Source organism: Diaphorina citri, unplaced genomic scaffold (assembly GCF_000475195.1).
Source record: "Diaphorina citri unplaced genomic scaffold, Diaci psyllid genome assembly version 1.1 scaffold1333, whole genome shotgun sequence".
NCBI classification, from domain to species: domain Eukaryota; kingdom Metazoa; phylum Arthropoda; class Insecta; order Hemiptera; family Psyllidae; genus Diaphorina; species Diaphorina citri.
Window position 1 is genome coordinate 46,667 of NW_007378761.1, and position 14,911 is coordinate 61,577.

Below are 14,911 nucleotides of genomic sequence, written 5' to 3' on the forward strand. Positions count from 1 at the left end.
CTTTCGCTTCCCTTGATCCAAGGAGGTTAAGCGCAGGACTACGGAGAATATGTGAGAACTGGACGGAGATTCGCAGTAGGAGGAGCACAGAACGCCAAGACCATCACAAAAGGGTACCACAAGGCCCCGTTGGTAGCCATACAGAGAGACTATTAGGTCACCACAGCGAACGCAGCATCTGCGCTAGCGTCGTGAGTCCAATTATACTTGCACTCCAATTTAGGCCAAACACTCCACTATCCACCGTGGACTAGACCGACACTCGACAGGGATATCACCTGATAGTGTCTGGCTGAGACACTTTATGAAGCAAAAATCTCACCATCTTAAGTTAAGACTGAAACAAATTTTGGTCAATCAGCATTTGGATAGATACTTTAGTCCCGGTTAGGAGCTAATATGTTTCTGTTCATAAGAATCGGCCCTTGAGAGTGAAATTCCTCCCAATGAGATCCAATTTCTACCGAGAGCCAGATATTCCTTTCCGGAGCGTCCAAAGAATTTAGACCCTTATTATGGAGAAAGAGGTTTGATAGAGGGAATAAAACAACGCTACGGATCTTGTTTCAGAAATCAAAAGAGAGTTGGACACAGGAAAGGAGAATGAATAAGGTCAGTACGGTATAAGAGAAGGAGCCTCATCATACATGTGGGGATAAAAAGTTCGTCGCCGCGATGGGAATCGGCCCCGGACATAGCACTTCATGTACCTAGGTTGGTGGTTGGTTCTTTATAAGATTGTTCCGAAAACTTAAGGCTGTCCTGTAATATCAAGCCTGTCGTTTCAGTAAACCTGGAGCCTGGAGCTGACTAGGTAATTTTAGTGCAACAGTCCTTAAACTGCAATGGACGCGGCACATAAGGGATCAGGAAGAGACCGCCTTAACATAATAATAATCTATCCTATTTTCAGGTGAACCCCCTCGATAAGCCAGACCCTGCCACCGTGTTCACCCTAGTCCAGTGGTACATCACCTATCCTATCCACTACCTGTGTCGATCCACCATGCCGGACGTGAAGACCGAAAAGTTCCGGGACTGGTACCCGTTCACCTTTTGCGTCAGTATGTTCTGGATCTCCGTCTATTCCTACATCATGGTGTGGATGATCACCATCGTAGGTAAGTGGTTCACCTTGTGCAACGGTACGTTCTTCACTTAACCGTCCCGAAATCGAGGAGAGAATCTATTTAGGACAATTCCGCTCGGGAATCTAACCCGCGACCTAGAGCTTGCAATTACTTGCAAACTAAGCTGACTAGATTTAACGTCACTGTTCTAATTGTTGAAGTTTTTAGTGACGGGGAAAACCCCTCCATTCGGCTACCTAACCGCCTCTCCACATTAATCTATGTTGTCGAGGCAGTGTGGACGGTGTATCGATGGCCGTTGACACAGCTTTACAGTTACTTCTCTAGTGTTACAGGTATTTGATTGTATCCTCTATTGTTCCAGGTAGCACACTGGGTATTCCAGACACAGTCATGGGCCTGACGTTCGTACCACCTTGTGCATCGGTACGTTCTTCATTTAACCGTCCCGAAATCGAAGAGAGAATGAGCTGTATCTCTTTAGGACAATTCCGCTCGGGAATCTAACCCGCGAACTAGCGCTTGCAATTACTTGCAAACTAAGCTGACTAGATTTAACGTCACTGTTCTAATTGTTGAAGTTTTTAGTGACGGGGAAATGGGAAAACTCCTCCGTTCGGCTACCTAACCGCCTCTCCACATTAATCTATGTATGTTGTCGAGGCAGTGTGGACGGTGTATCCATGGCCGTTGACACAGCTTTACAGCCCTAGTGTTACAGGTATTTGATTGTATCCTCTATTGTTCCAGGTAGCACACTGGGTATTCCAGACACAGTCATGGGCCTGACGTTCGTACGGCCATCGTGTGCGACGACTACTTTGTGATCTCTTTGGCAGGATTTGTGAAGGTAAAGCTACTTTTTTACCTCTTTGGATACATTCTCATTTAGGGTCAACAAGTAACCCGTCATATACGAGCCAAAATTGAAGTATTTTCTGTCAAAATACGATTGCAAAGTTCTTGTTAAAAGCGCATGACAAGCAAGTTGAAGCCAGCGCGGTACCACTGTACTAATCGTAAATAACGTTCGTAGCTGCCGGGGTCAGCGTTCCAGACGCACTCTCCAGTTTAGCAGTTGTCAAGGAAGGTACGTATTTGAGTATCGGTATGGAAGCTAGCGAAGCTGTGATTCCGTTCCTTCATTGGCGTGTTCTCCATGAGGGCTAGGGAAGCACTGCTTCTCTTCCTCTCTTCGGGTTTCCTACTTCTCATTTAGGGTCAACTAGTAACCCGTCATATACGAGCCAAAATCGAAGTATTTTCTGTCAAAATACGATTGCAAAGTTCTTGTCAATAGCGCATGACAAGCAAGTTGAAGCCAGCGCGGTACCACTGTACTAATCGTAAATAAGTATACCTACGTTCACACATAGTCGACCGACCAACGATGGATATCGATCAACGGCCGGTCGGCTATGTCTGGACAAACCTTAAGAGTTTATTAATTTCTTTATTATGTATTTATTTTATTATTTCAGAGCTCAAGCTTCGTCCAGATGTGGCCGGAGCTACATTCATGGCAGCCGGATCGTCGGCTCCGGAACGGGTTTCCCTCACCCTGCCCTTTACTTACCCTTGCCAAAAATAGAATTCTATCCGCATTCTAAAGGTGTCTCCAAACATAATGAACCGGCCGTCGATCGATATCGATTGACGAGAAGAAAGTATGTTATCGAGGCAGTGTGGACATCGATTGATAGCTGGACACACCTTCGGACTGTGTTAGTAAAGGAACTTTTCTGTACCATTCTGGTAGTTTAAACAGAGGGTATATTCTATTCTGGATACTCTTATTTCATCTTGCTATTTCCTTCAGGTTATGGCGACATGGCAGTATCCAACGCAGTGGGCAGTAACGTGTTCGACATTCTGGTATGTCTGGGATTGCCCTGGTTCCTGCAGACGGCAATTATCAAACCGGGCAGCCATGTCAACGTTTATAGCAAAGGTAAGACAAACTAAAGGCCCGTTCCCACTTGTCGTGAGTTTCATCCGATTTTTTCAGATTGTCCTGTAGGTAATGTAATTTAAATTAGAGTGTTCCCACTTACGCAGGACACGACTTTTTTTCTCGAACAACAAGTGAGAACGGGCCTTAGAGGTCACGAATATCATGATCGACATTAGACAGCGGTGATAGCAAGTTGAATGCACCCGTTCCCAATGGATGATTGGAGTTTTATTTTAGGCTAAAATGCGTTCTGCTTCTGTATTAGGGGGTATGAACTTTTTCTCCCTTTCCACGGTACTCAAGTACTTTTTTCTCCCCCCAGGTCTGACCTACTCCAAAGATCCCCCGCTTTCTTTGTCAAAAGTAAGACAAACCTCAGCAACTTTTCCTGCTTGTCGAAAGCTACACAATCTTGGAGAAAACGTCCCCGACAAAATCAAAATCCTTACGTGTGAAGACAATTTTCCATGAGAGGAAATTGATTTAAATTTATGACATTGACCTCAATTTTGTACAAAAAATGCATATCTGCGCATCGTTCATCTGATAATCTTAAAATGCTTCTTGTTTTCACCTCACCCAGCCTGAGTGGGGCTGAGAAACGCCAGCAGTACACGAATGCCCCCTAATGTTTTATTTACGCTCCTAAAATTGACTAAACTTTGTTCATAAGCATGCCCTTTGTACTTACATAGCGGTTCTCAAAGCGTCGGTAAACGAGGCCACCAGTTGGGCAGCGATGCCCAGTCCATGAATCACCAAACCCACGATGGTCACCCAGAGAACTCTGAAAATAAAAAGAACACAAATTACTCTTCTCCTCCTTAAAATCTTTTCTTTATCAGATTACGCTGAAATCTTTGAATTGGAAACGTTTTCTCAAATAAAATAAATATAAAAATCCTCTTCCCAACACTAAAACCAAAGAAAAGGAGGTCCATTAGGTTCTACGTATGAATATAGTTAATCGAACTTTTTGACTTGGTGGGGTGGACACTAACGCACTCCTTAATAAAATACCTAGCAATCTAATAGGTACCCATAAAAACAATAAAATAAGGGTGGATCAAAATACTCACGTTTCACCCGGTATAAAAGGGGCGGGGCCAATCAGACTGAAACCAAAAAGGTGTGTCAAAACATAGTCGACCGGCCGTCACGTGGATGGACGAGGTAAATCTATGTTGCCGAGGCCCACACTGCCTGACGTGTTAGGGTTGGGACATCGAGACGAAAACATCGATGTTCGATACATCGATGTTTTTAAACTTCGATATATCGAGTATCCGATGTATCGTAATCAAAAACATCGATGTTCGATATTATCGGGATTTCGATGTTTTTTGGATTTTCGGTATTATATGGTCCTTTCCGCGTAAATTCCATATGGGAAATTTTAAGTTCGAGGGATTTTTTTTGGAAATTGAGAAAAAAAATCCCACTTCATGAGGAACCACAGACATCGAACATCGAAAAATAAAACATCGATGTTCGTGCCTGTCAGGTCTACCTGATGAGCACACACACACACACTATCAGGTAGATCTGATCAGCTGTTAGGGCTACCCGATATGTAGTGAGTGGCTGGCGTAAGGTTGGAAAACCCCTTTACCCCAGCAGTATGAAAATATTCTTACTTTCGGGTACAGACACATAATACCTAATGTAGTCTGCCCTATTCTGTACGTGTCAGTCGACATCGATCGATGACCGGCCCACTATGTGTGGACACACTTATAGTATTATTATCTACTTATAGTATTAGTATTAAATAAAACCCCTTGAAAAAGAAAGAGGTTGATGACTTGAAATGTAGAGTTAGAACTAAATCGTGATTTTATTGAGAAAGACGACCGTTCTGTAAAAGAAGAAAAACTAAATTTATACTTACCTATCTTTTCCATGATCTCTGAATTTTGTTTAATTAAAAATAATTATTTTGCTTAATAATTAAGCGGTATTAAATTATTATACTTACCTATCTTTTCCATGATCTCTGAATTTTGTTTAATTAAAAATAATTATTTTGCTTAATAATTAAGCGGTATTAAATTAACAGTATTGATTGCAATTAAGACATAGACATAGGTCCGTAATTTAATTAGATGTCTAATAAAGTCCCAAAGAAGGCTTGTTATATTTAGGGCAAAAATGGTCAGAGATTTAAATCTCAAAGGGCCAAATCATGAAAAAAAAAACTGATTACAATGTCTAATAAAATCCCAAAGAAGGCTTGTTATATTTAGGGCAAAAATGGTCAGAGATTTAAATCTCAAAAGGCCAAATCATGAAAAAAAAAAACTGATTACAGATATTATTATTAAATTTATTACCTATAATTTTTGTGCCCCATAGCATCTACATATATGTGGGGAAATGCTACACACACCTCCAGATAAATTTCCTTTAGGTTAAAATGTAAGACAAACCTACTCTAAAAGAGTACATAATAATTGGGAATTTTAAAAACTGATTACAGATATTATTATTAAATTTATTACCTATAATTTTTGTGGCCCTATAGCATCTACATATATGTGGGGAATTGCTACACACACCTCCAGATAAATTTCCTTTAGGTTAAAATGTAAGACAAACCTACTCTAAAAGAGTACATAATAATTGGGAATTTTAAATATAGGTACCAAAATAAATAAAATAATATCTGAAAGGTTACCTACCAACTGCCATTTCCCTTGAAAATCGATTTCCACAAATAGGTAGGTACATAAAACCTAACGTACCTACATACATATTTCATCCTTGAAATTTTTTGGCAATTATTGAATGTGGTACTTATTCCTCGGAATTATTGTAAAATGTCCTACAAAATTAGTAAAAATTATTTTTTAATCTATTATCTCCTATGAATTATTAAATATAATTATTGATTATATCATTATTTAACTACCTATGCCCTATCCCTTAAAGACAATAAAATAAACGTATAAATTTTATTTCTCTTTAGCTGTTACCTAAAAGAACGTGTTTTCTTTTATTTTACTCAAACAACTATTAGTCAGGAAGCGAAGACCGAAAATCCATCTCGGTACAAACTACAAAAGTGGCCTGAGAAGCATGATCATAAAAGAAGAAAAAAGTGAACAATTTAACATGTTGCTTAGTTCTTTTTATTTATTTCATGACTTAAAACTAGGATTTATGTACAAAGGCTTAAATTTTAAATCTTAACTATCATTATTTTACATCGTTTATAAAACAGAATCATTTCAATTTGAACTTCTTCTCATTTCATCATAATAACGTAAACTTACATGCACTGGACCTGTGAATGAAGAAAAGAGGGAATGAGGGAAAGCCAGAAGAAGGTAATATGGCAGGGTCATACAACCTGCTTTCAGCTTTCCAGTAGCCGCTCGTATGGTTTAACTAACTCTTATGTTCGTAACTTCGTACCCGTATGTAAGAATCTTAGGCCAGCCACTCACTATAAGGTGTATCTGCTAGGTTTACTTGATAGTGAATGGTTGGCCTTAAGTAGCCTTATATCAGAGCCAATCCTACAACCATGTGACCCGCCACTGAAAAATAAACTCCCCGAATTCGGCAAATTTCCAATAGGAGGATTCACTTCCCCTCACTCCATACTATTCAGGGAGAGAAGGGGAAGTTACCACCGGTATTGTGACGCATGCGCGGAGAGGATTCACTTCCCCTAACTCCACACTATTCAGGGAGAGAAGGGGAAGTTACCACCCATGTTGTGACGCATGCGTGGAACTATTATCGTGCCTACTCCCTTAGCTCTGCGATACGCCGCTGAAAAATATACCCGCTATTGGAGAAGTCACTTCCCCTTACTCCATACTATTCAGGGAAAGAAGGGGAAGTTACCACCCGTGCTGTGACGCATGCGCGGTGCTATTATCGTGAGTACTCCCGTAGCTCTGGCTGAAAATGTACTCGGCGTCCTTTCGGTTCCACGTGCCGAGGCGGTTCTTATACGAAGAGCACGGGATAATGCCGCTCATGCCCGGCGGCCGGTCGAGGTTTAGCGAGCTAGTCGAGCCGAACAGCCGGGCCGCCGACAGGTTAAAGGTGGAGTGATTGGCTGAGCCGCCCCCGGACACTCCGTTCTCGAGATGTTTGTTGATGATGGGCTCGGTTTCGGCGCCCACTTCGCGGTACTTACCTGTGGGCCGCGATACCATGAGGAAGATGGCGACGAACACGCCCTGAAAAGCACATAGGACGAGGTTATTACAAACATTCAAACTGACATGAAGACGAGGGAGTGCGTGTGTTGAGAAACGAGAGGAAGCGGGCGTGTTTTGTAAATTTCTTTCAGCCCAATCTTTTAGAACAGGATTACTGATGATATCCTTTTGCAAGAGGAATTTCATTGGACGAATTTTCCTTTGCTTTTTTGTTTGCTTTATCCTACCTACCTCTCGAACGGGTTATCCGATTTTAACCACTGGGAATGTTCAAAACAAATTAAATCGCTTTTTACCCCGACTTGCACGGGTGAGTTCTAGGACAGGACAGTTTACTGAATTACTTAAGTTTTGTCAGCACTTACCACTAGATTAGTTTACTGAATCTAGTCCGAATTTCCCGGGTGAGTTCTGGGATAGTCTATCAAATGACTAGTTTCGTCAGCACTTACCACTAGTAGACTAGATATAATGATGAACAGGGTGGCGTAGGGGAATCCGGTATGTTCATAGAGAACCCCGGCCACTGACGGCCCGATGAAGGCCCCGAACGCAAAGGTCGAAGTCCACAGGCCGGATATGAGGCCGTACGTTTCCAGGTTGTTGGGAAATCCGTATTGACTGAAATAGGTATTAAGAATAGGCTGTCAAGGAAAAATCAAAGAGATCCCCTGCTTTCTTTGTCAAAATTAAGACAAACCCCAGCAACTTTTCCTTCTTGTCGAAAGCTACACAATCCTAGAGAAAACGCTTACTTTTTTGTTTGCTTTACCCTACCTACCTCTCGAACGGGTTATCCGATTTTAACCACTGGGAATGTTCAAAACAAATTAAATCGCTTTTTCCCCCGACTTTCATGGGAGAGTTCTAGGACAGTTTACTGAATTACTTACGTATTGTCAGCACTTACCACTAGATTAGTTTACTGAATCTAATCCGAATTTCCCGGGTGAGTTCTGAGATAGTCTATCGAATGACTAGTTTTGTCAGCACTTACCACTAGTAGACTAGATATAATGATGAACAGGGTGGCGTAGGGGAATCCGGTATGTTCATAGAGAACCCCGGCCACTGACGGCCCGATGAAGGCCCCGAACGCAAAGGTCGAAGTCCACAGGCCGGATATGAGGCCGTACGTTTCCAGGTTGTTGGGAAATCCGTATTGACTGAAATAGGTATTAAGAATAGGCTGTCAAGGAAAAATCAAAGAGATCCCCCGCTTTCTTTGTCAAAATTAAGACAAATCCCAGCAACTTTTCCTGCTTGTCGAAAGCTACACAGTCCTAGAGAAAACGCCCCCGACAAAATCAAAATCCCTACGTGTGAAGACAATTTTCCATGAGAGGAAATTAATTTAAATTTATGACATTGACCTCAATTTTGTACAAAAAATGCATATATGCGCATCGTTCATCTGATAATCTTAAAATGCTTCTTGTTTTCACCTCAGCCAGTCTGAGTGAGGCTGAGAAATTCTTGTTTTCACCTCACCCAGCCTGAGTGAGGCTGAGAAACGCCAGCAGTACACGATTGCCCCCAAATGTTTTATTTACGCTCCTAAAATTGACTAAATTTTGTTCATAAGCATGCCCTTTTTACTTACATAGCGGTTCTCAAAGCGTCGGTAAACGAGGCCACCAGTTGGGCAGCGATGCCAAGTCCATGAATCACCAAACCCACGATGGTCACCCAGAGAACTCTGAAAATAAAAAGAACACAAATTACTCTTCTCCTCCTTAAAATCTTTTCTTTATCAGATTACGCTGAAATCTTTGAATTGGAAACGTTTTCTCAAATAAAATAAATATAAAAATCCTCTTCCCAACACTAAAACAAAGAAAAGGAGGTCCATTAGGTTCTACGTATGAATATAAAGTTAATCACCTGAGTGAGGCTGAGAAACGCCAGCAGTACACGATTGCCACCAAATATTTTATTTACGCTCCTAAAATTGACTAAATTTTGTTCATAAGCATGCCCTTTGTACTTACATAGCGGTTCTCAAAGCGTCGGTAAACGAAGCCACTAGTTGGGCTGCGATGCCGAGTCCATGAATCACCAAACCCACGATGGTCACCCAGAGAACTCTGAAAATAAAAAGGACACAAATTAAGAGTTATTCTTTTTCTCCTTCTTACTCTTCTCCTCCTTAAAATCTTTTCTTTATCAGATTACGCTGAAATCTTTGAATTGGAAACGTTTTCTCAAATAAAATAAATATAGAATTGGCTGTCAAGGAAAAATCAAAGAGATCCCTCGCTTTCTTTTTAAGACAAAGCCCAGCACCTTCTCCTGCTTGTCGAAAGCTACACAATCCTAGAGAAAACGCCCCCGACAAAATCAAAATCCCTACGTGTGAAGACAATTTTTCATGAGAAGGAAATTAATTTAAATTTGATATTGACCTCAATTTTGTACAAAAAATGCATATATGCGCATCGTTCATCTGATAATCTTAAAATGCTTCTTGTTTTCACCTCACCCAGCCTGAGTGGGGCTGAGAAACGCCAGCAGTACATGATTGCCCCCAAATGTTTTATTTACGCTCCTAAAATTGACTAAACTTTGTTCATAAGCATGCCCTTTGTACTTACATAGCGGTTCTCAAAGCGTCGGTAAACGAGGCCACCAGTTGGGCAGCGATGCCCAGTCCATGAATCACCAAACCCACGATGGTCACCCAGAGAACTCTGAAAATAAAAAGAACACAAATTATTGAGTTATTCTTTTTCTCCTTCTTACTCTTCTCCTCCTTTAAATCTTTTCTTTATCAGATTACGCTGAAATCTTTGAATTGGAAACGTTTTCTCAAATAAAATAAATATAAAAATCCTCTTCCCAACACTAAAACCAAAGAAAAGGAGGTCCATTAGGTTCTACGTATGAATATAAAGTTAATCAAACTTTTTGACTTGGTGGGGTGGACACTAACGTACTCCTTAATAAAATACCTAGCAATCTAATAGGCACCCATAAAAACAATAAAATAAGGGTGGATCAAAATACTCACGTTTCACCCGGTATAAAAGGGGCGGGGCCAATCAGACTGAACCCAACGGCCAGCAGAACACACCCAATCACAGTGACGACCTTTGGGTACAGATAGCGGTCACATAACCAACCCCAACACGGGGCCATTAGGGCGTAAGTACCCCCGTTAATAACGAACATCAGGCCAAGCACCATTGGGGATAGGTGGAACTGAAATGGGGATCAAATGGGATCGAATTATAGAAATTTAGAGAGGTTCTTGAGAGTTAATGTTTGAAATTCGGCCCGAAGGGCCAAATTTTATTGCAATTTTAGCTTTGAAACAGGTTGAACCCCTTGAAAAACTGCCGGCTGGATAAGATGGTTAGGGCAGCCACTCACTATCAGCTAGATCTGACATGTACACCTGATCAGGTCCGCCTGTCAGGTCTTCCTAATATCAAATGAGATCGAATTATAGAAATTTAGAGAGGTTCTTGAGAGTTAATGTTTGAAATTCGGCCCGAAGGGCCAAATTTTATTGCAATTTTAGCTTTGAAACAGGTTGAACCCCTTGAAAAACTGCCGGCTGGATAAGATGGTTAGGGCAGCCACTCACTATCAGCTAGATCTGACATGTACACCTGATCAGGTCCGCCTGTCAGGTCTTCCTAATAAGCACACAAAGTATCAAGCAGACCTAACAGGCGGACCTGATCAAGTGTACCTGTCAGGTCTACCTGATAGTGAGTGTCTGGTATTAGGGTGAGCTGTTATTTCCACTAAGTCATAAGCTAGGCTTTATATTTTTACCTAGTTTAGAGTCTTTAAGCCCTAAGCCAGACGCTGGTCTACTCAAGGATCTGACATACCTGTCTCAGATGAGGTTCCAGAGTTGCCTGTAGGAATCCAATACTCATTGAGGTGACTACTATGGATAGAGCTGCCAGGAATACACCAGGGATCTTCAGTGCTTGAATTAGTTTAGCTGAAAACAGTAGGTACATAAGTAACAATAAAATGTGGAAGGTAACTACTAGGGGAGTTTAATGTCGGAGGTGTTCCCTGCCACCTAAGGCCAGCTTACTATCAGGTAGATCTGACAGGCGCACCTGTCAGATCTACCTGACAGAGAATGACCGACCCCTAACGCACACATTTTAGTCTGAAAATCGAACCCAAGGACCTTTTGCATGAAGGAGATGAGACGTAAGGTAGAAACTAGGGATGTAAATGAGTTGCAAATATATCGATAAATCGATATATCGGCCCCTCAAATATATCGATATCGATATATCCACCTAAGGCTAGCCACTTACTATCACGTAGATCTGACAGACGCACCTGTCAGATCTATACCTGACAGAGAATGACCGACCCCTAACGCACACATTTTAGTCTGAAAATCGAACCCAAGGACCTTTTGCATGAAGGAGATGAGACGTAAGGTAGAAACTAGAAATACACTACCTTCACGTCACGTGAAATGTAGTCTGGCTGTCCTGAACGAAATCACCTACAATATTATGGGAAAACTTTGAACTACACCTTTCTGATTCCCCATGAGTTGACATGACGGGACGTGATAGTAGTGTTTCTAATTTAACTCCGCATGACTTCACGTGACGTGACGTGATTCTACTTTTACTCACCGCCAGTTTGATCATCGGGTTCACGCTGCTGATGTTCGGGCAGGACAAAAAAATATATCGATATATATCGGTTTTCGATATATCGCAACATCCCTAGTAGAAACTAGAAATACACTACCATCACGTCACGTGAAATGTAGTCTGGCTGTCCTAAAGGAAATTACCTACAATATTATGGGAAAACTTTGAACTACACCTTTCTGACTCCCCACGAGTTGAGATGACGGGACGTGATAGTAGTGTTTCTACTTTGACTCCCCATGACTTCACGTGACGTGACGTGATTCTACTTTTACTCACCGCCAGTTTGATCATCGGGTTCACGCTGCTGATGTTCGGGCAGGACAAAAATCGAACCCAAGGACCTTTTGGAGATGAGACGTAAGGTAGAAACTAGAAATACACTACCATCACGTCCGTCACGTGACATGTATTCTGGCTGTCCTGAACGAAATTACCTACAATATTATGGGAAAACTTTGAACTACACCTTTCTGACTCCCCACGAGTTGACATGACGGGACGTGATAGTAGTGTTTCTACTTTGACTCCCCATGACTTCACGTGACGTGACGTGATTCTAATTTTACTCACCGCCAGTTTGATCATCGGGTTCACGCTGCTGATGTTCGGGCAAGACAAACATGGTCATGAGGGCGGACAGGAATAACATGAACCCCAGCACTACGAATGGGGTCATGAAGTTACCCCACTGATAGAGGGCACCACCCACTGTGGGTCCCACGATGAGGCCTAGCCCGAAGAACGTTTCCAGGGAAGCCTGTGGGGGGAATAGAGAGATTGTTATCGAAAAGTATCCAAAAGAGCCCGAATGGGGTCATGACAGGAATAACATGAACCCCAGTACGACGAATGGGGTCATGAAGTTACCCCATTGGTAGAGGGCACCACCCACTGTGGGCCCCTCGATGAGGCCTAGCCCGAAGAACGTTTCCAGAGAAGCCTGTGGGGGAGATTAAGGGTTATATTTAATTTATGAATAATGGCAGGGTCATACAACCTGCTTTCAGCTTTCCAGTAGCCGCTCGTATGGTTTAACTAACTCTTATATTTGTAACTTCGTACCCGTATGTAAGAATCTTAGGCCAGCCACTCACTCTTAGGTGTATCTGCTAGGTTTACTTGATAGTGAATGGTTGGCCTTAAGTAGCCTTATATCAGAGCCAATCCTACAACCCTGTGACCCGCCACTGAAAAATAAACTCCCCGAATTCGGCAAATTTCCAATAGGAGGATTCACTTCCCCTAATTCCACACTATTCAGGGAGAGAAGGGGAAGTTACCACCCATGTTGTGACGCATGTGTGGAACTATTATCGTGCCTACTCCCTTAGCTCTGCGATACGCCGCTGAAAAATATACCCGCTATTGGAGAAGTCACTTCCCCTTACTTTACCTACAATATTATGGGAAAACTTTGAACTACACCTTTCTGACTCCCCATGAGTTGACATGACGGGACGTGATAGTAGTGTTTCTACTTTGACTCCCCATGACTTCACGTGACGTGATTCTACTTTTACTCACCGCCAGTTTGATCATCGGGTTCACGCTGCTGATGTTCGGGCAGGACAAACATGGTCATGAGGGCGGACAGGAATAACATGAACCCCAGCACTACGAATGGGGTCATGAAGTTGCCCCATTGGTAGAGGGCACCACCCACTGTGGGCCCCACGATGAGGCCTAGCCCGAAGAACGTTTCCAGAGAAGCCTGTGGGGGGAATAGAGAGATTGTTATCGAAAAGTATCCAAAAGAGCCCAAATGGGGTCATGAAGTTACCCCATTGGTAGAGGGCACCACCCACTGTGGGCCCCACGATGAGGCCTAGCCCGAAGAACGTTTCCAGAGAAGCCTGTGGGGGAGATTAAGGTTTATATTTAATTTATGAATAAATTACTGGCTCTCAAGCTGTACTGAAGCATCAATTCCAAAAATCTGATTGAAAAAAATTTGTTTCAGTGTGACTTAAAGCCTTAAAGGTGTCTCCAAACGATTGGCCCTCGATCAACGAGGAAAATCTATGTTGTTGAGGCAGTGTGGACGGGTCAGTCAACATCGATCGATGGCCGGTCGACTATACGTGGACACACCTTTAGAGCGAGAATTGTTGTCCGGAAAATGGGGTGTAAATCATAGGAAAAAGCCTTTAAAAGTGAAAAAGTGCCCCTCTTACCAAGAAGAGTAATCAAACAGAGATTGGCATTCAGTACCGCTTTCCATCATTCCTACGGGATTTTTTGGGCTTCACCCCTTCACTAACACTTTTTTCTCAAAAAAGTGTCCTATAAGTGTCACACTTAAAGGGATTAAACCTCGATTCTATGACCAAGTGATATCAAACTCCAATCAAAAATTAACTTTTTCCCAGAAAAATTACCTACTTTAAGCCATCAGTGGTTCTCAACCTTTTTTTACTCATAGGCTCTTTTCATGCTAATGTTTTATAGAAATCGCCATCCTTTGCTTTAAGCTACTTGGAAAATAAAATAATTATAATAATAAAATAATAATAATAATAATAATACTCACAAACGTAGTGGCCACATTGTCCGGAAACTCCATGGCGATGATGGCAAAGCTGGCCGTCAGGAAGGCCGCATTGCCCATGGCCTCGACAATCCGGATGACAAACGACAGGATGATGAACGGGTAATGGCCTTCGACCATGTCCAGACAGCCGAACAAGATGGCACATATGCCGGTGGTGAAGATACCCCCGTTGAAAAGGTACTTGGGTCCGATTTTGTTCAGCTGAAAAGCGAGAAAGATGGTAAAGATTAGCTTGAAGGCTTGGAAAAATTGGATATCACTGAGATTTATAAATTGTTAATACGAATTACATTCTATTCCATAACGCAACCTCCGTGGCCGAGTGGGTATGACACAAGGCGTGCTCGCCGAAAGTCCCGGGTTCAATTCCTGGTGGGGTCGGAGTTTTTTAGGCTCTGTGTTTGGAGTTGAGTACCTAATAGCTACTTTCATCGAGTAGCGACCAGTGGCGGCATTACCAGTGTAAAAAGATTGATGATACGAGTAGATGA

At 42.2% G+C, this 14,911-nt stretch overlaps 2 protein-coding genes across 4 annotated transcripts in view; one reads left to right on the plus strand and one right to left on the minus strand.

The window, feature by feature from the left end:
• The window catches only part of LOC103515407 (probable sodium/potassium/calcium exchanger CG1090), a 15,283-nt gene extending 11,767 nt beyond the window's left edge, over window positions 1-3,516 (plus strand). Inside the window, exons 7-11 of the mRNA XM_026828122.1 lie at window positions 914-1,121; window positions 1,456-1,493; window positions 2,118-2,181; window positions 2,911-3,042; window positions 3,368-3,516. Of these exons, the coding sequence (XP_026683923.1) occupies window positions 914-1,121; window positions 1,456-1,493; window positions 2,118-2,181; window positions 2,911-3,042; window positions 3,368-3,516 (591 nt within the window). The remainder of the gene's footprint in view (window positions 1-913; window positions 1,122-1,455; window positions 1,494-2,117; window positions 2,182-2,910; window positions 3,043-3,367) is intronic.
• A 2,637-nt stretch (window positions 3,517-6,153) lies between these two features.
• Window positions 6,154-14,740, minus strand: LOC103515408 (MFS-type transporter SLC18B1). 3 transcript variants are annotated; one of them, XM_026828120.1, is made up of 8 exons: window positions 14,400-14,740; window positions 12,440-12,626; window positions 11,066-11,181; window positions 10,234-10,424; window positions 9,818-9,913; window positions 8,221-8,389; window positions 7,199-7,241; window positions 6,154-6,331 (listed from the first exon to the last, which is right to left on the minus strand). In XM_026828120.1, the coding sequence occupies exons 1-8, from the start codon at window positions 14,535-14,537 to the stop codon at window positions 6,276-6,278; spliced, it is 996 nt and encodes a 331-aa protein (XP_026683921.1). In that variant the 5' UTR covers window positions 14,538-14,740; the 3' UTR covers window positions 6,154-6,275. The 3 variants fall into 3 exon arrangements, with proteins under 3 accessions (XP_026683921.1, XP_026683920.1, XP_026683919.1); XM_026828119.1 differs by lacking the exon at window positions 9,818-9,913 and adding an exon at window positions 9,215-9,310 and having other exon boundaries at window positions 6,154-7,241; window positions 14,400-14,727; XM_026828118.1 differs by having other exon boundaries at window positions 6,154-7,241; window positions 14,400-14,678.
• Between the last annotated feature and the right edge of the window lie 171 nt (window positions 14,741-14,911).